Source organism: Danio aesculapii, chromosome 1 (genome assembly GCF_903798145.1).
Source record: "Danio aesculapii chromosome 1, fDanAes4.1, whole genome shotgun sequence".
NCBI lineage: Eukaryota > Metazoa > Chordata > Actinopteri > Cypriniformes > Danionidae > Danio > Danio aesculapii.
The window spans coordinates 9,169,871-9,197,403 of NC_079435.1; the positions used below are offsets into that span (position 1 = coordinate 9,169,871).

Here is a 27,533-nt window from a genome sequence, read left to right on the forward strand (position 1 = left end):
TTGCGATTCGACGGAATTTGCACGAGCATTAAGTTGAACGATCTCATCTTCCGCTCCCGAAATGCGTTCCTCGGCCTCCTTTACGCGTTCATTTACCTCTTTGATTGCTGACATAATGCCGTCAATTTTATTTGCAACCCGTTTGTCCATTTCTCTAATGGCTTGTAAAACATCTGCGTTGCTGGGGTTCGTCTCAGTTATTTTTATGGGTTCGCTATCATCATCCTCTTCGGTCTCTTTTACCTCATCTGCATTATCAGAATCCGGCGACATTTCTTGAGCCTCGTTATACAACTTTTCTTGTGTTCTGTTCTTCTTTTTCGGTGCCATTTCAGTTGCTAAAGTTTAACGTGTTCAATAACCAATAATGTATCAAAGATTTAAGCGAGTTTAAAGGATTTATATAAAAAAATTATGGGAGGGTCGTTATCTCACGTCTTCTCACTATCACTCCATAACCGGAAGCATCAGAAATGACAAACTTACACCCCAAGCTTATTGGCACTGCTTCCAAGGCACGTGCTCAGCATCCACATTTTATTAAAACTATAGCTCTTCATACCGAGACTACACACCGAATCTTTTTTTTTTAAATAGATATTGACAATGGTGTTCAGTCAATAAATATCGATACTGATTTTAGCGCCCAGTCCTAGCTGTATTTTTGAATAAATGAATGCTCATTTGGTGAGCAATGGAGACGGAGAGATGGATTTTTGAATAGTTGGACCGTAGTATAAATATCGACACGTCAGCCATCATTTGCTCTAGATATTGATGTCGGTATGAGTAAAATCAATTGACTCATCAATATAGGATGCTGTTGTTTCCCTTTTATTATGCTTGCTGTTGTGCTAATTGATTCTAGTGTCTGTGTGGTGTCTGTTTACATCTACAATAAAACACAGTCCAGTTTTAAAATCTGCTCTTAGTGGCCAGTAGCAGCAGGTAAACTGGCTCTTCAAATCTGATTAGCTACTTAACGGAGACACGTTAAGTGCCATAGTGGTGACTCTCAGGAGCTTTCACCTTGTGACTCTGTTAGACAGCTACATGGCATGTAAAGAGGACAAACAAAAACTACTTTCATTTGACCAAACAGAAGCTTATTTTACATACAAAGTCAAAACTAGTAGCCCTCGTGTGAACTTTGTATTCTTTTTCAAATATTTCTTAAGTGATTTTTAATTAAATAGTGTAATAATTTCCTATAATTTTTTTTTCTTGAGAAAGTCCAATTTTTTTTGTTTGGCTGGAATAAAGGCAGTTTTTATTACTTTTTAAAAACCATTTTAAGAAATATTGTAAGATTTTTTCCCCCAATTGACTACAGAACAAACCACTCATGTCCTAGTTAACCTAAATAACCTAGTTATGTCTTTAAATTGCACATTAAGTTGAATACTAATATCTCTAAAAATATCTATTAAGATATTATGTACTGTGATAATGGCAAAGACAAAAAAATACTCATTAGAAAGTCTATTATGTTTAATTTCACTAATAAATCTGACTTCATCTGTATATATTGTGCTTGGTTGAGCTATTTGATGATTTCGAGTCATTGATCATTAAATGTTTGTTGGCCATTTTTGACCAGCTTTACAGTAAATGTAGGATTGATAAGTGACTTTTTGAGTGCTTGGTCATGCTGATTCAGACTCTTGTTTTCTTTCTACAGGGAAATGAGGCGAGTTATCCCTTGGAGATGTGCTCACACTGTAAGTATATTAGACTGTTTTCTTATCATACACTACCTGACAAAAGTCTTGTTGTTGATCCCAGTCGTAAGAGCAACAAATAATAACTTGATCATTTGGAAAAGTGGCAGAAGGTAGATTTTTCTGTCTGCTGAACTGCATCCCAATTATAACAAACACTGCAGAACACCTATTGGAACTTGCATGGACCCAAGATTCTCACAGAAATCGGTCAAGTTTGAGGAAGGAAAAATCATGGTTTGAGATTACATTCAGTGCGAGAGATCTGCAGAGTGGATGGCAACATCAACAGCCTGAGGTATCAAGATGTTTGTGCTGCCTATTACATTACAAACCACAGGTGAGAGCAAATTCTTCAGCAGGATAGCGCTCCTTCTCATACTTCAACCTCCACATCAAAGTTCCTGAAAGCAGAGAAGGTCAAGGTGCTCCAGGATTGACCAGCCCAGTCACTAGACATGAACATTATTGAGCATGTCTGGGGTAAGATGGAGGAAGAGGAGGCATTGAAGATGAATCCAAAGAATCTTGATGAACTCTGGGAGTCCTGCAAGAACACTTTCTTTGCCATTCCAGATGACTTTATTAATTAGTGATGTGAGTCACTGCAGAGATGTATGGATGCAGTCCTCCAGGCTCATGGGAGTCTTACACAATATTCATTCTGTTTCCACTGCACCATGACTTTATATTCTATACTGGACATTATTTCTGTTGAGTGACAAGACTTTTGTTTAAGCAAAGTTAGACCTTACTGTCCTAATTAAATAAAAATCAAGGCATGATCTTATTTTATTTTGGTAAAATAAGCGTAATCTAGAGCAGTGTTTCCCAACCCTGTTCCTGGAGGCACACCAACAGTACACATTTTGTATGTCTCCCTTATCTGACCCATTCGTGTCAGGTTTTGGGATCTTTTCTAACGTTCTGATGAGTTGATTCAGGTGTGTTTGATTAGGGAGAGGTTGAAAATGTGTACTGTTGGTGTGTCTTCAGGAACAGGGTTGGGAAACACTGATCTAGAGGCCACTCTACCAAATGATCAACTAGAAGTCAAGTTATTATTTGTAGTTCCTAAAACTTGGATGGGCATCAAGACTTTTGTCAGGTAGTTTACATCAAATGTTTTTTTTAATTCCATCAATGGACTTAAGCGTTAGTGAGTCAAACTAAAACTTGTATCACTATAAACGTCTTTAAATTAGTATATAATTGTGTTAAAACCAGAGTTTTTGTATATAATTAGGTTTGCTTTTACCTTAATTTGAATGCTTTTATAATATACTTGTGTGTTTGTTGTTTTTTTATTTAAATAAAGTACACCGTTTAGTCTACCATGTTATATTTTAATAAATAGGTCAGATCTAGTCCTATCTAGTTTAGTATTAGGTTTATAACAGTGTTTTTTGGATTGTGCACAGTAGTAGTTAAATTCTGTTGGGTTTTTTGGTCTTTCAACATTTAGGTTTGGTTCAAGTTCTTCACTTAGTATCAGGTTATTTTGAAGACCTAAAGATATTTAATTCAATTCACCTTTATTTCTATAGCGCTTTTACAATGTAGATTGTGTCAAAGCAGCTTAACGTAGAAGTTCTAGTAAATTGAAACTGTGTCAGTCCAGTTTTTGGAGTTGAAGTTCAGTGTGGTTTAATTTTCACTGCTGAAAGTCCAAACACTGAAGAGCAAATCCTTCGATGCGCAGCTTCACAAGTCCCAAACCAAGCCAGTCAGTGGCGAGTAACAAAACTTCACCAATTGATGAAAGTGAAGGGGAAAATAACTTTAGAGGAAGCAGGCTCAGTTGGGCACGACCATTTCTCCTATGGCCAAACTTCCTGTGCAGAGCTGCATATATGAGAGATGTGATAGAAAACACATGGAAAAAGACTTTTATGATTGTTCTTGTGTGAATACACCCTTAGACACCATGTCTGGATTTGATTTAGCATTATTAAGCATGACTTTAACATCAACAATGTAGAACTTGGTGATTATGTAATTATTGATTAAGGATTAGGCGGCAGATGATGAGGTCTGGAACAAGTCCAGAGCTTGTCTGATGGATATTGTATGCTAGGCTAGCTTAAAATCCCTTTAAGGCAAGGCAGTCCACATGGTGGCATTCTTAAAGTGCCTCTGGGCAGTGCTAGAATGGGCTGCAACATTGTCAGTGTACCATATTGTTTCTATGCTACAAGAAAGAAATTGACTTTGGATTATTCAGAGATTGCACTGTTAAAAGAACACTCCGTTTTTTTTGTTTGGAAATGCTCTCATTTGAAGTCCCTGTTGAGTTTTGCCATTATTTCAAGAGTTCACACTTAGCTAATGATTGATAATGAAGCGTTTGGCATGCTGTACAATTTATTTATATTGGATGTCTTTGGACTGTGAGAGGAAACTGGGAAACCCAGGGAAAACCTACGCGATCATGAAGAGAACATGCAAACTCCGCATTGAAATGCAGAGTGGCCTGGTAAGGGCTCGAACTCGTGGCGTTCTTGCTGTGAGGCAACAGTGCTAACCACTGGGCCACTGTGCTGCACTAGGAAAAGGGGGAGGAGTAGGGGTGGAAGGGGGATTCATCAAGACGAAGATGACTGTAGTGAAAATCATTGTGGTTATTCATAGTGAGTTAGTATTCAACTTTGGCGCAATATATGAAGCTGATGCAGGACCAGCTGTGATCAATCATAAGCACGTGGTCCTCTCAAAATTAGTTTATAAATAAACTGCGCTAAATCAATTCAGCCCATCTCCAGGTCTTGCAGGAGCACTTTCAGCTCAGCTTAGCATAGATCATTGATTCTGATTAGACCGTTAGCTTCTCACTCAAACAAAGCTCTTTTAATGGAAAGTTAAAGTGGCGCAACGCGTTCGCTTATTCCAGGTGCACCTATCGCTAGGGCCAGACAGAATCTGCGGATATTTTTTGCTATTTGTGTAGAGGATTTTGTAAAAAAAAAAATCTTTGGATTTATTTGAAATGAGTTTGGGAGTGTTTTTTATATGAAATAAAAAATAATACCTTTTTAACTTTTATTTAATGTTTACAATGCAAATCCAATTAGATCCACTAATTGGTAAACGAAGCACGTTTCTCACATAATATCTCTACTAAAAGACAGAAAATATTACTGTACAAACTGTACTGTAAATAAATCATATGAACATTTTCATATCAGTCAATAATATTACTGACATTAATTTAAAAACTGAATAAACACATTTACACAAGTAAATAAAAGACTCAGGCTAAACATCTGCGGACATCTGCAGTAGAAATTACCACACATGGAACAAAGCTGTACATTTTAAAGCACTTCAGGGAACATTTTTAACATATATACACTGAAAAATCATATCTAAAGTATATCTATATTGATTTTGCTATCAAATGGCCATATTTGCCAATGTGGCAATAAACAAATGAAACAAAATCAGCGGACCTTTAAGCTTTATTGCACAGCATTCTGCTTTTATGGTAGCATTAACTCCTGCACATAAACGCACACATGCACTGTGTTACACATTAGCAGGTTTTGGGTGTATAGAACAAGCTGTCGGTCCATTTTAGTGCTATAAACACCCGTGCATGCTGCAGGCATCTGGGTCTTGAGACACGAGTAAGAGGGCATCCCTTGGATCAGCGGGGCTCTCCAGGTTTGGAGGAAGGCCAGCACTGCTGTGACCAGACTAGACAGGGTGGCGTAAGGGTGCCTCTGTGAAAGTGAGGGCTATAAATGCCTTCAGCTGGTAAAGGTTAGTCTCGGGGCTGCAGGAAGAGCTGGTTTATTTTTAGAGTTGGTGGGGGTGAGCAGAAGAACATGAGGTGTTGATCCTGTTTTAATAGTTTCTTTTTTTATGTGCTTTGTGTCCACTGTTTTAGACTTGGTGAATACTGTTAAACATTGTGTGGAGTTTGCACGTTCTCCCTGTTTTGGTGTGGGTTTCCTCTGGGTGCTCTGGTTTCCCTCACAGTGCAAAGACATGCTATAGGTGATTTAAATAAACTAAATTGGTCGTGCTGTATGAGTGTGTGTGTGAATGAGTGTGTATGGGTGTTTCCCAGTACTGGATTGCGGTTGAAGGGGGATCCACTGTGTAAAACATATGCCAGAATAGTTGGCAGTTCATTCTACTGTGGCAACCCCTGATAAATAAGGGACTAAACTGAAGGAAAATGAATGAATAAAACTGGTTTGGAACAAGTGAGTAAATGATGTCTACTATATAACTATGAACTATCCCTTTAAGATGTTTTTTTGCCAGTCCGACTACAAAAGGACAACACTAAATACTATCAGAAGCTTTCTTCTTAAAGGGTAAAAGCATCTAAAGCAAGATTTGAGGCACTTTCCGGTGATTGGTTGATTTTCCTGCAGCCTAGTAATGAGCACAGAGGGAGGTCAAAGGTCAAATATTGATTGCATCATTCCCAGGAGATCTCACTGCCCAATGAGAAGCCTTCAGTAATTAATCTCTAATGGTGATAATGAGCGAGTGGCTGTGAAACTGAGCCACCTGTTGGTCAACTGGCTGCCTGGCAACCACAAGGACATCAGAAAGCCTCCGGTTAGCAACTGCTGTAACACAATGCTTTAGTGGCATAATCAAGAACCGTGTTTGTAGACCAGATGCATTTGGATTAACAGGGTTTCCACAGGTCAGGGAATTTCTGGGATAGGATGGAATTTTTTTTTTGTCTGTTCCAGATAGAGCTGCACAATATATCGTTTCAGCATCGATATCTCAATGTGCATCTACAGTGTGCATCAACATCTACAATAGTCACATCACAGGATCTGCTATGCCAAGTTGGGATTGTAATTAACCAATAAACACAGTTTATAACACTATAATCTAATAGTGTAAAATATTTTTTTTAGATGTGTTTTTAAGGCCTCTGACTGTACAGTAGGCTTGTGCCGGTATTCGGTAATGCGATAAATCACGGTAATGAATATGCACGATATTGTTATCGCGGGCACTTCAAAATACCGTGAAAAATAATAGATCCGAATTTATATTCTTAGAACGCGCCTTAGCTTATTTTCCATCAACCGCTTGAAGAAACACTGCGTATATGCTGCGCAGAACTGATGCGCACTCTGATGTAAACAATCCCCACATGTAGAAGCCCTGTGTGCGCAGTGCGCGCCGCCGCTGCCACCGCACTATAATCCTCACACGCAGGCCATCTGGCAGACTGGGCACTTTCCCGGTGGGCCGACGTACTTTTTGGGCCGGGCTGATCATCGTCTTATGATCTGATCGGCCCATAAAAGGCTTAGCAGCCTATCGTTTTTTTTCTGCCTTATTGATTGACGCTGCTGTGATCTGTGACTCTCTGAAAGTAGATGCTTTTTTCCCCGGACAGACAGACCGGGCCGGCCCATGTGACACCCTGCAGCCCATTGGCTCTTTTCGCTATTGACATTGGGCTGGCCCAATCACAAACTCCTATTTTGGACTCCGTGTGAGCGTGCATCGTCTGTGTGTATTTGTCAAAATAGTCGAGAGTCAGAGAGAAGAAACGCAAGGGAGGCGCAGAGAAATCGCGAGAAATACACCGGCGTTTCATTTAGCGATTCTGAAAAGTTCTCTGTTCATTCTCGTACACGGCTAAAAACGCAAATCACGTGACCACACACTCTCTGCCCAGAACTGCAGCCACTAGTTCAGCGGGTGAGCATAAACCCCAGGTCAGAGTATAGTGCATGTCAGACAGTTCATCTGCTGGATGATCTCATCTCACTATAGTTGTTAAACGTGATATTGAATTCATCTTGTTGTCTCTATCTAACAATTCTTATGTCTTTTGAATCACTTGTTCTCAGTTAACTGTTTTGGCTGAGTGCAAAGCTAATATATTAATTTATGTAACCACATACACTGATTCTGCACATTGACTGATTGCTAACCTTTATCGTTTAAATTTAATGTACGTTATACTGTTATAATGGCCATTATTGGTTATTAAAACTGATATTCTGCAAAAGAGACAGGGTAAAGTTCATTCTTTTCAATGGAAATGAAAGGAGACAGTTATATTTAAGCCCTGTTTTGTTATAAATATGCAGTGTGAAGATGATGCTCATAAAAATATGCAGCTACACGAAGCTGTTTGGTGTCTGTTAATCATAATATCAAAATGAAACAAATTTGACTTATATTATGTTTTCATTGTTTAGATAGTGAAACAGCAAGCAGGATGAGGTGAAAGAGGTTAAAATGTAACACTGTTCCCTTTGAAGATTTACCCATGCATTAGCAGGCAGTTTTTGTTATGTTTATTATTGAATATAGGCTGAGTCAATAGTGTATTGAATAAGCTAAATTGGCTGTAGTGTATGAGTGTGTGTGAATGAGTGTGTATGGGTGGTTTCCAATATTGGGTTGTGGCTGGAAAGGCATCTGCTGCATAAAACATGCTGGAATAGTTGGCAGTTCATTCCACTGTGGCAACCCCTGATAAATAAGGGACTTATGCGAAGAAAAATAAATGAATGAATAGTGTATTTTTTTAGAACTCAACAAATATCTTTATGGACAGCATACAGAAATTAAATTGAGATTAAAGTTTGTATTTATTTATTTATTTATTTCATATATATGGCTTTTGTGTTTTATAGAATATGAGTTGATAAAAATATTGGACATGCATAGATAGATAGCATTTTGATTGAATTTAGTGGGCCGCTCTGGCCCAAAATGCCAGGGCCGATTTTTTTGCCCCAGTCCAGCCCTGCTCACACGAAGAAGAAGCATGGCGGAAGGAGGAACGCTGCCGACAATTTATCCCCCTTCAAAAAGGTTAAAGTCTGAAGTTTGGAAATATTTTGGGTTCCAAAAAAATGCAGAGGGATTACGAAGACGGTTTCCCTTTTGCACATTCACTTTGATATAATTGCTCAAGTTTACTTTTATATTGTGTATTGTTTTATTTATATTTATTTGTATTTAAATGTTTGAAGTACTTTTAGTTAATTAAAAAGTTATTAAAGTTTTGTTATTGAAGTTTTTTGTGTTTTTTTTACCTGTTTCTCTAGTAAAATTACAATATCGTGATAATACCGTATACCGTGATAAAAGCTCAATCAATTAATCGCAGCATGAAAATGTGATACCGGCACATGCCTACTGTACAGTATCAAGCTAATTTAAACCATTTACCACACAAGAATTGATCAATTTTGCTTGTGTTTATTTATATAATGAAGACTATACAGTGATATTTTGCATTTGATTATTGATTAATATTATTATTATATAACTTTTTTTGTACCTCAATACTGTTAGACTCCAGAGAAAACTATTTTTTTTAATCTTAGTTTCGTTTTCATCTGTACTTTAATTCACTTTATTTAGTATATTTTGGATTCATTTCGTATATTTTATGGAAATGCATTTGCCTACAAAATCATCATGATGTTAAATCATAAATTAATTGTCATCTTGTGAAATTATTGGATTATATATTGCAGAAAAACAAAAAATGTCCTTTTGCATCCCTAATTCCAGACATTGAAAGTGTTATATGGAAAGGATTATTTTCTTTTTTTTTGGTTTAAATTCAGAGTCATCATTCATCAATTAATTGTTTTCTATAGAGTTATTTATTTGGCCCTTAAAACCAAAATTTACCCCTTAGAAATGGGACAGCACTACAGCACCTGCACACGTCTTCATATGTCATCGCGATCTCTTGCTTCAGATGAGATCAGACGATGGCGACTGCTGTAGTTATTCCAGTTCCAGTTTTCAGGAAATCACTGAAGGCATATATTATGTTATCATAATGATCTAATGTGGCAATAAGATCGTAACTATACTGCAATAACTATACTGCGCATTTACACTGTGGCCATATTCATCTATGTAAACACACCAAAAACAACACTAACATTATAGCAGACACTGTAAAAAGCTCATTCTCAGCCACCAGACTTTTCTGACAGGGTACTCGAGTGCCACTGAGTGTCAGAATGTTGTGGGACTGCTGTACAGAGGGGTTATGATTATGGATTATAGATAGCAAAATTTAGCGGTTTTTATTTTAGTATTTTTTTAAGCATAATGGTAAAACACGAACGCGGTTATGAATATATAAAAACATGTGCTTTTTTGTTGTAAAAACTCGTAATAATGACAAAATAAGGCTCTCCTTACTTCCAGGTGCAACTATCCAGCCATTGTGACTGGTGTATTCAGGGAAATTTTCTTACCCCATTAAGTGTGGTCCTGAATTATCTTCGTTCAAAGCGCTATCTACCCCTTCCCCTTAGCCCTACACCTTCAAACTAAAGAGAATTGACACACCCCTACCCCTTACGTGAACGTACAAAACGAGGGGTAGGGTTAAGTGGAAGGGCTAAAGGGGAGAATTGGGATTGGGCCATTGACAAATATATTGGGAAATATATTATATTATATTATATTATATTATATTATATTATATTATATTGGGAAATTTCTGATACTCTGATTCTCAAATATGTGATAGAAAACATATTTTGACTTTTAAACAGCTTAATAATGATCATATTATTTGTTATTTGACAGGTAATTGGTGCCGCCCTTGTTGCTAGAAGGGATACTGTTTATCTGGGAGAGGAATAGGGAAAATATTTTAGTAACATAAACGGCGTGTATCTTACGTGAACAATGCACATCGTCCAGTCATATTGAAAAGTAATCTCCATAGACATCCACGTGTATTTTACAAACCTTAAATGGTATGTTTTGCTTATAGTTTTGTGTATTTGAATGTCTGAAAGCTAAAATAAATGTTATTAGTTTGAAAGCACGGATAAATTGTGATTTATGACAAGCGCTGCACACCTCTTTCTGTGCCTCAGCGTGTGCGGGCAGATTTCAATTTCAGCAGTTGATGACGAGCGCTCTGTAAATTATAATTGCACAGTGTGATCGTAATCCTGAAAGGGTTAAAACAAGCTTGGATTGCTTACGCGGTCACAGATCTTAAAAATATATATGCAAGCATTCACATTTTTGGTACTTTTTTAAAAAATTGTTTACTGCAAAGTGTAAAAATCACGTTTTTTCAACATTCACTAGACTATTAGTCTAGTAAATGTTGAAAAAACATGATTTTTACATTTTACTTCACATTTCAGATCCTGCAGTGTGTCTATTGTAAATGCTCACATTGCGAGATCAATGCTGAAATTATACATTGAACTATATACAGAATACAAAATTCGGGAGGGATGGCTTTTCTCTTCATTATAGTTCATGGTAATTTAGCTTTTTAGTCTGTAAAAGTCAGGAAATTTGACATTTGGTTTAGAATTGTACCAGTTATTAAACCCCCCAGAATTTGACACATTACTGTGACTAATGAGCATGTGCAGCACTGCTTTCCCTCAGGCTGTTGCTAAGGGTCTTTTTAGAGAGCCGTTACAGATCAACCCGACTGATCTATAAATATGTTCCCCTCTCAACATCATTTAAATGCTGTGGCTCAGTGATGCAACAGCCGATTCTGACGCCAAATAGTCAACATTTTCATTCTTTTGTTGCTTTGAATACAACTTTAGGTGATGCAAATGGCTGTCTTGGGTCTATGACAGATGCATGGTGGTGCAGTGTTTCCTCTAGGATTTTTTTCCAGCTGTGGCGGCAGACTCAGGTTGGGCATGGTACACAGATCTACCAACTACATGTGGCGTTATTTCATTGACAAATGTCGTGTGCGCAGTATTAAGTCAAGATCACATTGTAATAGCCTACGAGCATGTCAATCTCTGTGCTCGAGCGCTGATTTCCTCTGCTCGTGCACAAAACTTCTTGCGCGCCCTCAAATATACGCTGCACAAGTACAGATTTTCTTATGCGCTCTCAAATAAACGCTGCTGAAGTGTGATTTAGCACGTTTATGTAATGAGTATGTCTCCTACATTTGCTAGGAATATTTATGAATGTCTCCAACAGACCTACAGAGCAGCATTAATGCGTCCTGAAGTAAAGTGAAATGGTTATAAACTCCAGCAAAATCAAGTCATTGTATGCAGAGCCATAGACCTTTAACTATAAATACAATATAATTATGGAAACTGTGTTGTCATTACTGAAAGCTACGCCGTGTTTGCTAGCCTCACGCATCACACACCTGTCAGTCAGTCTATCACCTTAAAGGGTTAAACAAAGAATGATTACAGAAAAGTTTGCGCTTTTATACTTCACTTACCTTTTATTACGTTTTTGGTGCGATTATAACCCGCTATTTTAAAAAAAAAGACTGAATGTTTTGCATGAGAAGCTGTAATGTAGCCGTGGTGGGATGAATTTTGGTGTGGTGCCCCGCCACGGCTGAATGAATGTAGCAGAAGCAATGCGGTGTAAAACAGTCTCCTGGTTCAGTGACACACATTGGCACTCGCTAGCAGTATCAGGGTTAATCCGTGGCATATTATTAGATATGAAGAATAAGCGGTTGCATCATCTGCTTTAGGGTAATCTGGGAAGTGCCCACAAACTGCAAATAGCACAAAGTAAATCAGCATACGTCTCTTTACTTCTCTCGTATCTAGTTGGTTGTACTCAACAGTAATGAGGTGTGTGTGTGAAACATCTGTGTTAGCTGTGGCTGGCTCTCAGGCTGCTTTTTTCCTTTATGCAGCTATTTTGGGATCAAGTCGGCTTTAATATAATGTTATTATAATTAGTAACTGAATATTACTGTCCTCTTGATTGTTTAGACACAGATTTTCCTGTTTGTTCTCTAGTTTTTTCCCCCTAATATACTATAACTTACTTATCTAGAGCGTTATATGGATATTTAACTTTAAATTATTAAAATGATATGTTATATTTAAAATGGCTTGAATTTAAAGCTTGGAATTAGTGATGGGTTATCCTTGAATGAGTTGTTCATTTTTAACAAATCTTTTGTATGACTCAAGAACGATGAGTCCTCTCAGAGTCCTCTCTTCGATCATTCACCTATGCGCATATTTGTGCAGGTGGAGTAGAAGATTAGTTCCTTCTTCGACTCTTCTATCGGGTTTGAGTCGTCTGTCCCTCATGTTAAAGACAGAAGCCAATTATATGCAGTCCGAGCTGGAAAAAGATTTGAGGTTTTAGTTTTTCGAGTCCTCGGTTTGAGTCATTCTTTCATCACGTGAATGACAGAAGCCAATCATATGCAGTCAGAGATGGAAAAAGATTTGATCAGTTCACTTCTTGAGTCCTCGGTTTGAGTCGTCTGTTCATCATGTAAAAGACAGAAGCCAATCATATGCAGTCAGAGCCGGGAAAAGATTTGAGCCATTCGTTTCTTGAGTCCTCGGTTTGAGTCGTCTGTTCATCATGTAAAAGACAGAAGCCAATCATATGCAGTCAGAGCCGGGAAAAGATTTGAGCCATTCGTTTCTTGAGTCCTCGGTTTGAGTTGTCTGTTCATCATGTAAAAGACAGAAGCCAATCATATGCAGTCATAGCCGGAAAAAGCTTTGATCCGTTTATTTCTTGAGTCCTCGGTTTGAGTCGTCTGTTCATCATGTAAAAGACAGAAGCCAATCATATGCATTTAGAGCCTGAAAAAGATTTGAGTCGTTCGTTTTTCGAGTCCTCAGTTTGTGTTGTTCATTCATTACGTGAAAGACAGAAGTAGGGCTGCACGATTAATCGAAAAAAGATCACGATCTCGATTCGACCCTACACACGATCTTAAGTCAGCTTTTCTACGATTCAGCCAATTATATTTTCAAGGTCAGGAGAGTAGCAAGGCAATCGCACAAGTCTTCACAGCAAAACTGACACCTTCAAAGGGCGTTAAAATTGTCATACTGTATTTATAAGGTATAATTCACCCAGAAATGTCATTTCTGTCTTCATGTAATGATGTATTCGCGGCCGCGAAATCAAACGTGAGCTGACCACGAGCTACCGAGAACGCATGCACGCAGCACGCCAATGAAGGCTACATTAGTGAACAGAACCTGCACAGGCTGTGAATAACAGGTAATAAAGTTGTAAATAATGTTCAGTTTGTTGCACAAAGCGATCGCTTGAAAGGCGTGCGGGAGGTTTGATTTGCATGTGTGTGTTTTATCACAGTGACGGCAGCCATGAGCCGCACAAGGAAGTAAAAATTAAACTGGCCGCACATCATTTAAATGATCATATCGCATTTTAGAGTTATGATTATGACAAGCATTTGATATGTTTTTTCTTTCATAGCTAACACATAGTGTTATGCATGAAAATAAATGTTTAACAGTGTCATTATAACTACTCTAGCCTATAATGTTGAATATAATGCAAGAAGGAATCTGATAGACAAATGTCTGATTTTACCAGTGAAAACAAATGGTCTAATAATGTTGTCAATGACAAATGAAAAGCACATGTCTTAAATATAATAAATCAACTTTATAATTATGAATAGTTGTATTCTGATGTGGCAATGCAGTGGCGCAGTAGGTAGTGCTATCGCCTAACAGCAAGAAGGTTGCTGGTTCGAGCCTTGGCTCGGTCAGTTGGCGTTTCTGTGTGGAGTTTGCATGTTCTCCCTGTCTTCGCGTGGGTTTCCTCTGGGTGCTCCGGTTTCCCCCACAGTCCAAAGACATGTGCCATAGGTGAATTGGGTAGGCAAAATTGTCCGTAGTGTATAAGTGTGAGTGAGTGTGTATGGATGTTTCCCAGAGATGGGTTGCAGCTGAAAGGGGCATCCGCTGCGTAAAACATATGCTGGATAAGTTGGCGGTTCATTCCGCTGTGGCGACCCTGGATTAATAATGGGACTAAGCTGAAAAGAAAATGAATGATGAATGTATTCTGATGTCATCATTTTACTGTGAATTAACAAACAGGACATGTTGAAAATCTGTTCAAGTTCACCATAATGACTGTACAACATTTAGCATTTTAAGCAACAGTAGACCTACACATATGCCTTACCATATCGTCACTTTAGAGTTATAAGGTTCTATCTTACATTTTTGTCAAAATTGAGTTATTGACATATTCTTATTAAATGATATCTTATTGTTTACATTTTAAGACTTAAAAAAAAAAGTTACACACATACTGTTTGCTATATGGATTGCAAAAACTTTCAAGCTCAATATCTCGAAATAATTCAGAACGCAGATAGAACCTCATAATTCCAAGGTGACGATATTTTTGAGAATTAACAATAATAATAGCCTACTCATATTACACCTTTATTTTACATCTAAAGAATCATGAGAAAGGATCGTGATCTTGATTTTAAGCAAAAAAAAAAAAATCCCGATTCACATTTTAGCCAGAATCGTGCAGCCCTAGACAGAAGCCAGTAATATGCATTTAGAGCCGGAAAAAGATTTGTTCCGTTCATTTCTCGAGTCTTTGGGTTTGAGTCAACTCTCTTTCTTCTAGCATTCTAGTTCTGATTTGTTTGTAGTGTAGTCAATGTTTTGGCTAGTAGATGAGTTTGAAAGCAACTTGTAACCTTTTAATAATATTTTGGCAAATTGAACTAAATGACTCAAAAAGATTCGTTCATCGCAATGAACAAGACTCAAAGGTTTGAGTAAAATGATCCAAACTTCCCATCACTACTTGGAATACATTTTAAAATAAGATTCATAAGTTCAAATTAATGTCTATGAACTAACAATGAACGTTTTAGTATTTATTAAAATTTAATAAATTAATAAACATAAAGATCTTCATTCTTAGCTCATGTAAGCCAAGTTCCAATTATATTAAGTAATACATTATTCAAATCCCAAATTAGATTTGTTATTGGCGCATTTATTATTGACTTAAGATTAGTAAATGATTTAGAAGTATTTTGTATGCAAAACTTAGCATAAAATGTTAACTAGATAAAATAAATCAAAGATTAGAAACAAATACATTGTCTATCATTAATAATCTTTCACCTTTTAAAGGACTCAAGAGATCCAATAACTTTTTTTTTATCCATTCACCTGATTTCTGCTTCTAGTGGGAGCACTTTTAGCTTAGCTTAGCATAAATCATTGAATCGGATTAGACCATTAGCATCTTGTTCAAATTTCTAAGTATTTTAGATGCTCGACTCTTCTGTAGTTACATTGTGTACTAAGACAAATGGAAAATGAAAAGTGTTGTAGTTTGTAGCCAATATTGTAAGTCAATTATGGCTAGGTACTTTACTGTCATTCTGGCGTAATAATCAAAGAAGTTGATGCTGTACCCTGGCTGCAGCAGGCGCAATGATATTACGCGCACTGTTACGTAGTTACCTATCTTAAAACTATTATCAGCCACTGTATGATAGCAATTTTCATATTATCATTAGTGAGAGGCTAATGGTCTAATCTGATTCAATTCTTTATGCTAAGCTAAAAGTGCTGACTGAATGCATCCAATAAAGGGTAAAACTCTACTGTTTAACTCCAGAGGACTTATTTAAAAAAAAACAACGTTAGTTTTCCTTTAAATGAGCCGCAAAGGTTGAGAACCGCCTCTCAGTCACATTGTGATTCCCGTTTAATTCAATTAACCACACAGCACTAACAGCAAACAATCTCCAGGAGGTGTGCACCACGTGGCTTTGTGAATGAGATTAGGCCGTTTAGCAGTGAGTCCACACAGCACAACACAGCACTAAGAGAACGGCAGTTCTCTGAGAGATGACCATGACTGCCAGACAGGAGAAACTGGGTAAGAGCGGTTCTGACTGGGGTTTTTAGGGAGCCAAGATGGATGGTAGTGTATGGAGAGAGCCTCGAATATGGAGTATTGGCTTGTTATGTGTGTACTTTAAGACCTTTGCAGTCCTCATTTCTACTTTAGGTTGACATTTTTGAAGATCTTTGAAGATTTTGAAGGATGTTTACTTGTTTAGTTTGTTTTGCGCTTCTGTTCAGGCTATTAAAACAATGTTTTTTTCACGCTTTTCTCCATCTCTGTCTCTCTATTTCAGTTGACGCTGATGAGATTAAAAGACTAGGAAAGCGGTTTAAGAAACTCGACCTGGATAACTCGGGCTCTCTCAGCGTGGAGGAGTTCATGTCTCTGCCCGAACTGCAGCAGAACCCGCTGGTGCAGCGAGTCATCGACATATTCGACACAGACGGAAATGGAGAAGTCGACTTTAAAGGTGTTTTCTGTTTACTCATTAAAACATGCGTTGTGTAGTGTCATGATGGAGATGTTTTTGATCAAATAGAGCTCTGCTGTGAAGATGTACTTTTCTTGACTAACCTAAAAGTTAGCATTATCCTGGCTTGATAGGGGGGAAAACACAGTAGGGTTTGGATTATTGCGGAAAATAAGCTCTGTCTGCCAATTATATGTGTGATTCTGATAGATTTTATCTGATAAAATTAGCAAGTTTTATGGATTTTGACAAATGTCTTCACCGTAAGCATTTGATAACACACACATTTATTCATTTATCCATTCGTTCGTTCATTCCCCTGACAAACTGAATGATAAAAAAACCCTTTGTTTCATCTATAGACCATTTTGAGGGATGTAAACAATAACAATAGTCCTGACATATTTCCTGTTTTACATTTTAAATTTCCATAGCTTCTGAGAGTCCAAAAGGTACCACATATTCATAATGTTACGGTAGCTGTTCTAACGTTAAGATATGATAGAATCACCTCCTGTCACAGATATGAAATAGTTTGACAACAAGCAGAAAATGATCATGGGCCAATGACATAACCACATTGATATGGTCTATAAAACATACTAGTATTTTTCCAGCTATTATTTTACTTAAGTTACTACTATATTTTCCATTAAATCAGGGTGTTCCCAGGGTCTTAAAATGTCTTGAATTCCTAAAACTAAATTTTAGGCCTTAAAAAAAGTCTTAAATTTACAAAAATGTTGTGTCTTAAATCATTTTTAACAGGTCTTATTTTCCCTATGTTCATTCAGGCCCAAAATCATCCAATCACCAGCAATCCATCTCAGAGGAACTTTTATGAAATAGTTTAACTCTTAACTCTATTTACTAATATAGTTTAATTATATTTCTCTTAACATTTAAGTTCTTCATATATTTATGGTGAAGACAGTGACCTGGAGAGACAGTTGTGCATATATTAAGCTTTTTTAAAGAAATGTTATGTTGAAAAAAGTGCATCTATGAAACCAGAGTTTGCTTGTTTTATACATTATTTAAAATATGTATATCAATTAGAATTTCTTTGATGAAGATAGTAAAAATCTCTTCCTTTTCCATTAGAATAAAATCCTTATAATGTTTATTCCTGTATTAAATTTCATTTATAGTGGTCTTAAAAAGTCTTAAATTTGACTTTATGAAACTTGCAGAAAGCCTGTAAATAAATCAAAATAAATACATGAATAAAATCTTTTCTATTAAATATTAGTACTTGTTTATTTGATTCTTGTTATTATTGCTGCTATTTATTAGATACAGGGACTTATTAAAAAGTAATGAATAAATTCTAGCAACTGTCTGATGTATACGCGCATCTAATAAATAAATACAAGTATCTAATAAATAAGTTCTAGTATTTATTTACACATACATGCTAAAAACATCAAATTAAATATACAGTTGAAGTCAGAATTATTAGCCCCCCTGTTTGTTTTTTCCCTCAATTTCTGTTTAACGGAGAGAAGATTTCTTCAACACATTTCTAAACATGACAGTTTTATTAACTCATTTCTAATAACTGATTTATTTTATCTTTGTCATGATGACAGTAAATAATATTTGACTAGATATTTTTCAAGACACTTCTATACAGCTTAAAGTGACATTTAAAGGCTTAACTAGGTTAATTAGGTTAACTAGGCACGTTAGGGTAATTAGGCAAGTTATTGTATAATGATGGTTTGTTCTGTAGACTTCCGAAACAAATATAGCTTAAAGAGGCTAATAATTTTGACCTTAAAATGGGTTTTAAAAAAAATAAAAACTGCTTTTATTCTAGCCGAAATAAAACAAATAAGACTTTCTCCAGAAGAAAAAATATTATCAGACATACTGTGAAAATTTCCTTGCTCTGTTAAACATCATTTGGGAAATATTTAAAAAAATAAATAAAATTCAAAGGGGGCGAATAATTCTGACTTTAGCTGTATATAATGTCGCCTCAATTGTTTTGAAAGCAAATTATATGCATTGTATATTATTTTTGTTCTGAGAAACCAAAGCCTGAAATTGTTCTTCTGTAAAATTTAAAATGCTCTTATTTCCTTTAGGAAATGTGATAATACATGTGCATTTTGTAACCCAGTTAAACTTATTGTACAGATTCAGTGGTGCTTTGTGCTTCAGCATGTGGGTAAACGGTTTCTGTCTTTTTTTTTCCTCCTGCAGAGTTCATCGAAGGCGTTTCTCAGTTCAGTGTGAAGGGCGACAAGGAGCAGAAGCTCCGCTGTGAGTCTCTTTTGGTCTTCAGTCTCACCAATTTACTCTGGTTTAGGGGTTTCTGACTTTTTCACATATGATCATCCCACATGAGGGACCTCACTAATTTAAATGGGATCCATTTAGTTCTTTAGTAGTTTTAGTAGCTATTTAGTTTCTTACATGAGCATATGTAAAATTAAATTTCATTACGTATTAGTTTATACTGTAAAACATGTTCTACAAGGGTCTAAAACACAGGTGTTAAACTCAGTTTCTGGAGTGCCGCAGTTCTGCACAGTTTAGTTCCAACCCTAATTGAACACACCTAATCAAACTAATTGAGTGCTTTATTCTTGTTTGATACCTACAGATAGACGTTGCTAGACATAAAGCTCTACTGGGGCACTTCCCCACCCCTCAAAAAAAAATAAATAAATATATATATATACAAAACAAATATTTGTTATAAATAAAAGTATTATTGTTATTATACAATTATTATTCTAAATAATACTAAATGTAACTGAAAAACAATGTTAAGACACAACTGGAGTGATGCTAAGATCATTTAAGAAATCTTTTGCATGAATATTAATTTCATTTGAATGAAATACTATAGACAATTCAATAAAATACAAAAAAAATGTTTTGTAGAATTATCTTGTCTTAGACTTGACACATGGCAGAGAATTAGTTTTATTAAGTCTTTACCTCTCTGACTCCTCATCCCTCCTTTTTGCATCATACTAAAAAAATCTATCGGGGGGCATGCTTCATAAGGTCACCATTATATTGTTTAAACTTTTAGTTTTGTCGACTTGCAAAACAAAAAAAGGCTGTTACGCCGGTTTTACAATGCATGAGCGGCGCGTGAGCAGCAAGTAGCCTACTTTTTTGGCATGCATGTTAACTATCGGGACTCGCACCGGGATAAGAGCAGCGTGTGCGTGAGTCGCGTGGGTTCTTTGTGCACATGCGTAGATGCGTCAGTTTGCTTTTTGATTAAACACATTGCTTTCACCAGCGCTGGTGTGGTTGCACATAGAGAATAATGTTTTTATTTCGGAATTACCACTCTTCATAAATACACTTCCATATGAAGTAAATCATATCTCAAAGCATTTACTGGGGCACTGGTGATTTTTACTGGGGCATATGTCCCAGTAAATTGGGTCTAGCGACGCCCCTGCCTACTGATAGGTGTGTTGAAGCAGGGCTGGAACTAAACTGTGCAGGGCTGCAGCCCTTCAGGACTTGAGTTTGACACCCCTGGTCTAAAACAGGATTTGGAAAATGTTCTATTAAGACATGTATATATTTTATGCTGATATGGAAAGGATTTATACTCTCATTCTGGTGTAATAATAAAAGAACTGAGTGATATTGCGTAGTACTGTTAACTAGCTGCAGATTTTTAGAGGCTAGGTAATATCACTGCACCTGCTGCAGAATGTAGCTACTTTTCATTTATTGTCGGTCTCAGTACACTATGTAAATACATAGTTTACATGGTTTCAATGTAAATACATAGTTAAATTGTTTAATTTGAGCGAGATGCTAATGGTCTAATCTGATTCAGTGATCTATGCTAAGCTAAGCTATAAGTTCTCCCCCAGATATTGGCTGAATGTATTGTAAAGCAGCCAAAAAGGGTCAAACTTAGCTGTTAACTCTAAGGGAGTGCTAAAATAAGCCCATTTTTATTAATATTATTTTTTTAAATTGGAGAGTTCCTTTAAGTCTAAAATCTCAATAGAAACTTTGAATGTAAATATTCAATTTGGTACAGTCCTATGTGAACAATCAGAATGACCGCTATGTTTTTTTACTTGTTTTTGCAGTTGCGTTCAGGATTTACGACATGGACAAGGACGGCTACATCTCCAACGGTGAGCTATTCCAGGTGCTAAAGATGATGGTGGGGAATAACCTGAAAGACACTCAACTGCAGCAGATCGTCGACAAAACCATCATCAACGCAGACAAGGACGGCGACGGCAGGATATCATTCGAGGAGTTCTGCGCTGTGAGTCTCATTGCAGTCTCAACAGATCTGACACTTTCTGCTTTCAACACACACTCATTTGAACCAGTCATGCATTAAAATTAAGATGTAAAATAAACACTCCAGGTGCCAAATTGTCAGTAAAAATCACTGTTGGCAAGTATATGCAAATTAGTTAGGTGGTTATTTTCAGATCATGAGAATGCAGTGATGTTGAGCTCATTTAACACGTCTCAAAGAATGCATCTGCTTGTCTTACTGTGAGTTTTGACTTGAGTAGCTTATGGTAGCTGCATTTTCAGTGTCTTGGGGTGATTTGTTTTACCAGAAAGTAAAATAAATATTCTTCATCTCTACATGTGTGAAAATGAAGCATGCGCTAGCCAGTGTTGGAGGAAGTTACTTTTAAAAAGTAATGCATTACAATATTGGGTTACTCCTCAAGCAGGTATGAAAAAGTAACGCAAAAGTAACTCAAAAGTAACATAATGCATTACTTTCCATAAAAAGTAACTAAGTAACACAACTAGTTACTTATTATGGAAAGTAATGCGTTATGTTACTTTTGAGTTACTTTTGCGTTACTTTTTCATACCTGCTTGAGGCTTGATTTCTTTCAAAACTTGGTGTTTTTTTTTTTTAAATAGAGGAGCTCTTCATTTAAAGACACTGTATAACCTACACCTACATTTAGCTTTAAAAAAATAAATAAATGTTGAATAATGTTACCCTTCTGAGAAGATGCAGATTAATGAACGTTGAAAGCAATGTGTTTGCTACTTATTTTTGTCTTATTAGTTCAGTAAAATCACTGTCTATTGAGACTATAATCCCCTTTTCTTCCATGTTCAAAATAATGAGAATTTTCCATCACAGAAATGTAAAGCTCTGCCATCTTGGTTTCAGTCTGTTCCTGCAGGGAGCTCGTTCTCTTATTGAGGGATTCAGTGTGATTACACTCATTTTAATTCAGCAAATAATTATTTAAAAGCGAATTAACAAAGCTAAAAAAGTAACATTTTCAAAAAGTAACTCAAATATTTTTACTGAAAGTAATACGTTACTGTACTCGTTACTTAGAAAAGTTATATTATTACATAACTTGCGTTATTTGTAATGCGTTACCCCCAACACTGGTTTCAGCTCAAGTTTGTAGTGAGAGTTTATCTGTTTTTAACACGCTTCATAAGTTTCCCTGTGGTTTTCCACAAAAATAAAAGCTCTTTGGTCAAACGTTTAAAAGTAAAGAAATAAAAACGAAGTATTAAACCTACTTTATTATATTTGCATATATAAGTATATCATAAGTTATGGACATGATACATTTTTATTTTGTGGAGTTTTTCTCCTATGTCATCTGATCGATTGTTTATAATGTTTGACTCTATATTAGTGTTGTAATTTTACTGCTGCTTTAGAATATTTAGCAAACGTTTTATATTATTTATTGTTGTCTTTATTATGGAATTGTGTTATTTCTAAAACATTAAAATAGCCATTAATAAACTCTAAACTCTCACTGCTGTTATATAAAACAATGAATTATCATTGTCATTTAAATTAAAATTATTATTGTTATTAAAATGCATATATAGGGCAGCACGGTGGCTCAGTGGTTAGCACTGTTGCCTCAAAGCAAGAAGGTCGCTGTTTCGAGTCCTGGCTGGGCCAGTTGGCATTCCTGTGTGGAGTTTGCACGTTCTCCCTGTGTTGGCGTGGGTTTCCTCCGGGGGCTCTGCTTTCCCCCACAGTCCAAACACATGTGCTGTAGGGGAATTGAATAAACTAAATTGGCCGCAGTGGATGAGTGTGTATGGGTGTTTCCAAGTACAGGGTTGCACCTGGAAGGGCGTTCGCTGTGTTAAACATATGCTGGAATAGTTGCCGGTTCATTCCGCTGTGTCATTTCAGTAAATAATAATAAAAAATACTATTTGCAGTTAGATGTTTCTCCCTAATTCTCTATTCCCTGTAGGTATCTAGTGACTTGTTTTTTTTCTGTATTTGTTTTTAGTTTTGGTATAGTTGCTTTAATTAGAATGCAGCACAATACAAATACAAATCAGCCATCCGCTTGTTAAGTGTGACATAGGCATGAGTCAGTATAAGATTCTTTTTTTTTTATATATAAATTTTTTTGGGGGGGTTTTACCTTTATTGGATAGGACAGTAGAGAGAATTGACAGGAAAGCATGTGGAGTAGAAAGAGGGGAAGGGGCCGCATAAGACCGCGAGGCAGGAATCACTCAGGTCGCCGTGAGCACCGGAGTGCATGTGTCGACGCACTAACCACTACAACACTGGTGGCCACCCAGTATAAGATTCTGACGGCATGATAACCTTGGATAAAAAAATCACGGTTTCACAGTATAACAGTATTGTGATCACTGCTCTAAAATATATTCTTTTTAGTTGTCTGGGTAAAAAAATAAAACCTTTTTTTCCCTTTGAAAACTAAATATTAAATTTTTTGAAAGATTTATAATATTATATATTTATAATATGTATTTATATTATAATATTTTGGAGCAGTAAACATGTCAGGCTAATAATGAAAATAAATGATTGACTTCTGCTGTCTTCATTAGTGTCAAAAACACAGATTTCTGTACCATTTAAAACGGCATCTTTGGATATTTATTTCTGCTGGAGACACTGATGTCCTACAAAACAAAAACAAAAAAAAGTAAATAAAAAATCCTCCACATTTTGGTGGTTTTAAAACCTTGACTTTTCCAAACCGCGGTATAACTTGAAAACAGTTATCGTCCCATGCCTAGTGTGACGTCACGCGAAGTGACTTCCGGGTCTAAGCGCTTTATCAAACTGTATGGGTAGACCCAACAAATGGTAATAATAAACGTTTACAGGGCGATGTATTACTGTCGAAAATCACGATCGCAATATATATCCATCCATGCCTAATATCTGATGGCCAGAAAGTGATTCATTGTTTATAAATGGTTAAAATATTGGTGTTTAAGTCTGGAGACCGTCATGTACACCATGATTTTATCTAAAATTCACTGATATGACTAAACAGTGCTCATGAATGAATATTTCCCCAGTTCAAATGAGTAGCGGCTTTGACCCGGAAACAGTATTTCATACGTCACGACTTAACCAGCAGATTGAATATTGCACATTTCTTTTCTTTTTAACTCTTCACTCTTTTCTTCCGCAGGTGGTTGGCGGTTTAGACATTCACAAAAAGATGGTGGTGGACGTGTGAGGAGACCAAACCGGCCCTTCACTGAGCACCCTCTTTTTCACTTCTCCATTTCTGAGATTCAGCTCCAGATGTTCTGCTAACTCTCTCTCTCTCTCGCTCTATTTTTTACGTCTTTCTCTCTTTCGATGAAAGTATTTCTCTGAATGATGCCTCGGTTTGCCCCGTCTGTTCTCCCTGAGCCTCGTGACGCCTGCCATCCTAAGTGTTATAGAGCATGAGATTCTTCTGTCCACGTTCTCGGGTATTAACGGACAGTCAGAGGGACGTTTTCTCTGTCAACTACCCAACGTTTTCAGTCTGGTGGAGAAGGAAAAGAGGAGTGTGTGTGTGTGCGTGTGCGTGTATGTGTATTTTCTTTCGAAAGGGGGGAATTTTTTTGTATTTATTTTGCTCCTGTCTTTTTTTAAAGATGATCCAAGTCTACAGGGAATATGTGTATGTGAGCTATATTATATATAAATATATATGTGTGTGTGTGTGTGTGTGACTTGATTTCAGTGCAACACGCTTCAAGCATGAAGTGCCAATCGAAACCTAAACGTCAGGATTTAACAAGAGCTGCATATTGAAATCACTGTCTGTCACAGGGAGAGTTTATTAGCAAGCTAATTCATCATCTCCAAACTGTTTTTGGCTTGATATATCGCAAATCCACTTCAGATTTTCTACTGAGAATGTGTGTGTGTGTGTGTGTATGTGAAAAACAAAAAACCGTGTGCTGTGGTGATATTGTCAGGGAGTTCACCTGCCGTCTTGCTTTCGAATATACCGTAGACTAGGGTACAAAGCAAATATATTTGAAGTTGTGCACATATATATGTATGGTTTACTTTTAAGAACGGTGTTTTTGCGCAGGGGTTCGGGATCAGATCACACCACAAAGTTAATGTAAGATGGAAAAAGTGCCATCCATAAACTTTCTGATCTTGTTTGTGTGTGTTTTTTTGGATTTATTAACATTTTAACACAGTAATCGATGAATTTACCTCTTGACAATGTAGTTACATGAGGATCCAGAATCCTGATTAACGGAAAATTACAGTTAATTTCTTTCCAGGTTGACTGCAGGCAGCATTGTGAAGATCTTAGTAGCTCATATTTGTATATTAGGGACTGAAGGACTGATTATGTGCTTTGTGGGCTCGTTTTTTTTTTCTTTCTAAGCTTTAATCGCGTCGGTTCAATTCATTTTACCTGAGAAGAAACAGCGAAACAGATCTGACTGACCATCGGTTGGTATTTTTTCCTTCATCATTTCAAAGGTAGGATTCGTTTGTTCAAATAGGAGAGACCAAAGCAGGCGCTGAATCGACTCTCCGCCATATTTTGCTTTAAATGTGATTCTCCCGCGCAAACCGGCGTTTTGGCGCCAGCTGCTGCACGGTGACGGCGCTTGAATATGTCTTTCCTGAAGACCTTCAGTGAGGTCGTGTGATGTGTGCTTGCATGTTACAGGAGGGGTTTGCTCTGTTTTTTATTTTGTTGTGCATGTAGATCTGATTTTTTTTCTTGGAGGGGGGGGGGGGGTCTCTTGTTTACATATGAATCATACTATTGAGATATAATCTGAATGACAGTTGCATATAAATATATGGACGTTGCCAAACTTTTGGTAATTGTTTAAATATGGAAATGATTTTAAAGCGACTTTCTTCACTACATTTATTCATATTATTATTATTATTCAGAAAATAAAATGTGAGTTATTCTGGACTGGTGTCCGTCACTCCCAGCGAAACTTCATTTGAGTTTTGTCCTCATGTTTTATTTCCTCCATTTCCGTTCATGGTTTGGCTGAATTGTTTTGTACAGATCGTGTTTATTAATGCTCCTCTCGGTTTCTGTTTTGTATTTCTTTTGCTGGGAGGGTCAGACAGCCGTCTGTATAACTGTTGGTGGGTTTTTGGACAAAGGAAGTGTACAAGTGAATGAAAACGTTTCGCTTTTAGGTTTAACGTTTGGTTTCTTTTATTTCTCTGCATGCTGCGTCATATGCTGTGAGAACCATTGAGATGTCATTCATGAAAATGCGAAATAAAATATTTGAGACTTGTACAGATGTGTTCTGTGTTTGCGCCACAATCTAATAATCATTTTCCTTACTTTCTGGGGTCTTTCCACAACCGCTCAAAAAGAAAGATTTATTATTTTAAGGTGTTTTTGTGTTAATGACTTATGCAATATACAGTAGTCAACATTTGAAGTGGATCAAAAAAGTTTTTCAAAACTGGTCTAAGACAAGAACGGGGGTGTTGAATAGTATTAGGACAACTTTGATGAAAGCGTTTGATTCACTTGACTACTGTAGTTACAACCCATTTACTGCACTGTTAAAATGTGTTTGTTTAGTTAAATGTTTTAAAGTTATTTAGGCTACATTGATTAAACTGACTTAAACATCAAGGTTGAATTTGTGTAATGTAAAAATTAAAAGTGAAACTTGTCAGAGATTTTCTAGACTTTTTAATCAGAAGTTTTCCAGTGCACCTGTGAACCGCTTTTTGATTTAATCTCGAAAATGACATTGTTAACCTATACAGTTGCTTAAGACACACTGCAGATTATTTAGTTTATCAAAGGCACATTTTCTGTATTTTCAGTTTAATTCTAAAACTAGGGAGTATAGACTGATTTCACGCGGCTGCCATTTTTAAAAGCGAAATCGAGGCTGCGGTGGGAAGAAACCCGGAAGTATCGTTGGGAGTTACATTAGAACGTTGTGTACTTGGCTGTATATCTTATCAGCGAATAGAAAGAGACACAAATTTATCATTTCACCGCCTTCTGAGTGACCCGAAGGTCCGTTCTGAATGAATGGTGAAAATATAAAGGGATATCAGAGCTCATTTTCAGCTAAGTTAAGGGAAACGGCACTAGTTAGCCAACGTTTTCTTTCACAAACACACGTTTTAGATGCCATTTATCAAACTCAAGTTAATGAACTGATTCTTGCACTATATTAGACTTGTCACGTTACTGAATTAAAAGAAAAATTGTCAATTTCCCGCTAACATTTAAAGCACTGTTGATGGCTTTCTTAAAACAGCGCTGATTGGCCATTGTGTTCACGTGCTCAACAGATATGCTTGTGATTGGCCGAGAAGGTCATCAGTTCACCCTCCGCTGTTTACTGAGCACAAACACAGCCGAGCGAGCTGCTTGATGACTCTACTGATCCTTATGGCTGTTTCGCGCTTGCGCTCCAGTCTCCGTGTATCTGTGTTTGCA

At 36.7% G+C, this 27,533-nt stretch overlaps 1 protein-coding gene across 1 annotated transcript in view; it reads left to right on the plus strand.

Annotated features, from left to right (window-relative positions):
* The window catches only part of ppp3r1b (protein phosphatase 3 (formerly 2B), regulatory s1ubunit B, alpha isoform, b), a 44,284-nt gene extending 17,924 nt beyond the window's left edge, over positions 1-26,360 (plus strand). The window contains exons 2-6 of the mRNA XM_056456517.1: positions 1,682-1,721; positions 16,648-16,824; positions 19,036-19,095; positions 20,910-21,094; positions 24,258-26,360. Of these exons, the coding sequence (XP_056312492.1) occupies positions 1,682-1,721; positions 16,648-16,824; positions 19,036-19,095; positions 20,910-21,094; positions 24,258-24,305 (510 nt within the window). The 3' untranslated portion in view covers positions 24,306-26,360. The remainder of the gene's footprint in view (positions 1-1,681; positions 1,722-16,647; positions 16,825-19,035; positions 19,096-20,909; positions 21,095-24,257) is intronic.
* The last annotated feature ends 1,173 nt before the right edge of the window (positions 26,361-27,533 follow it).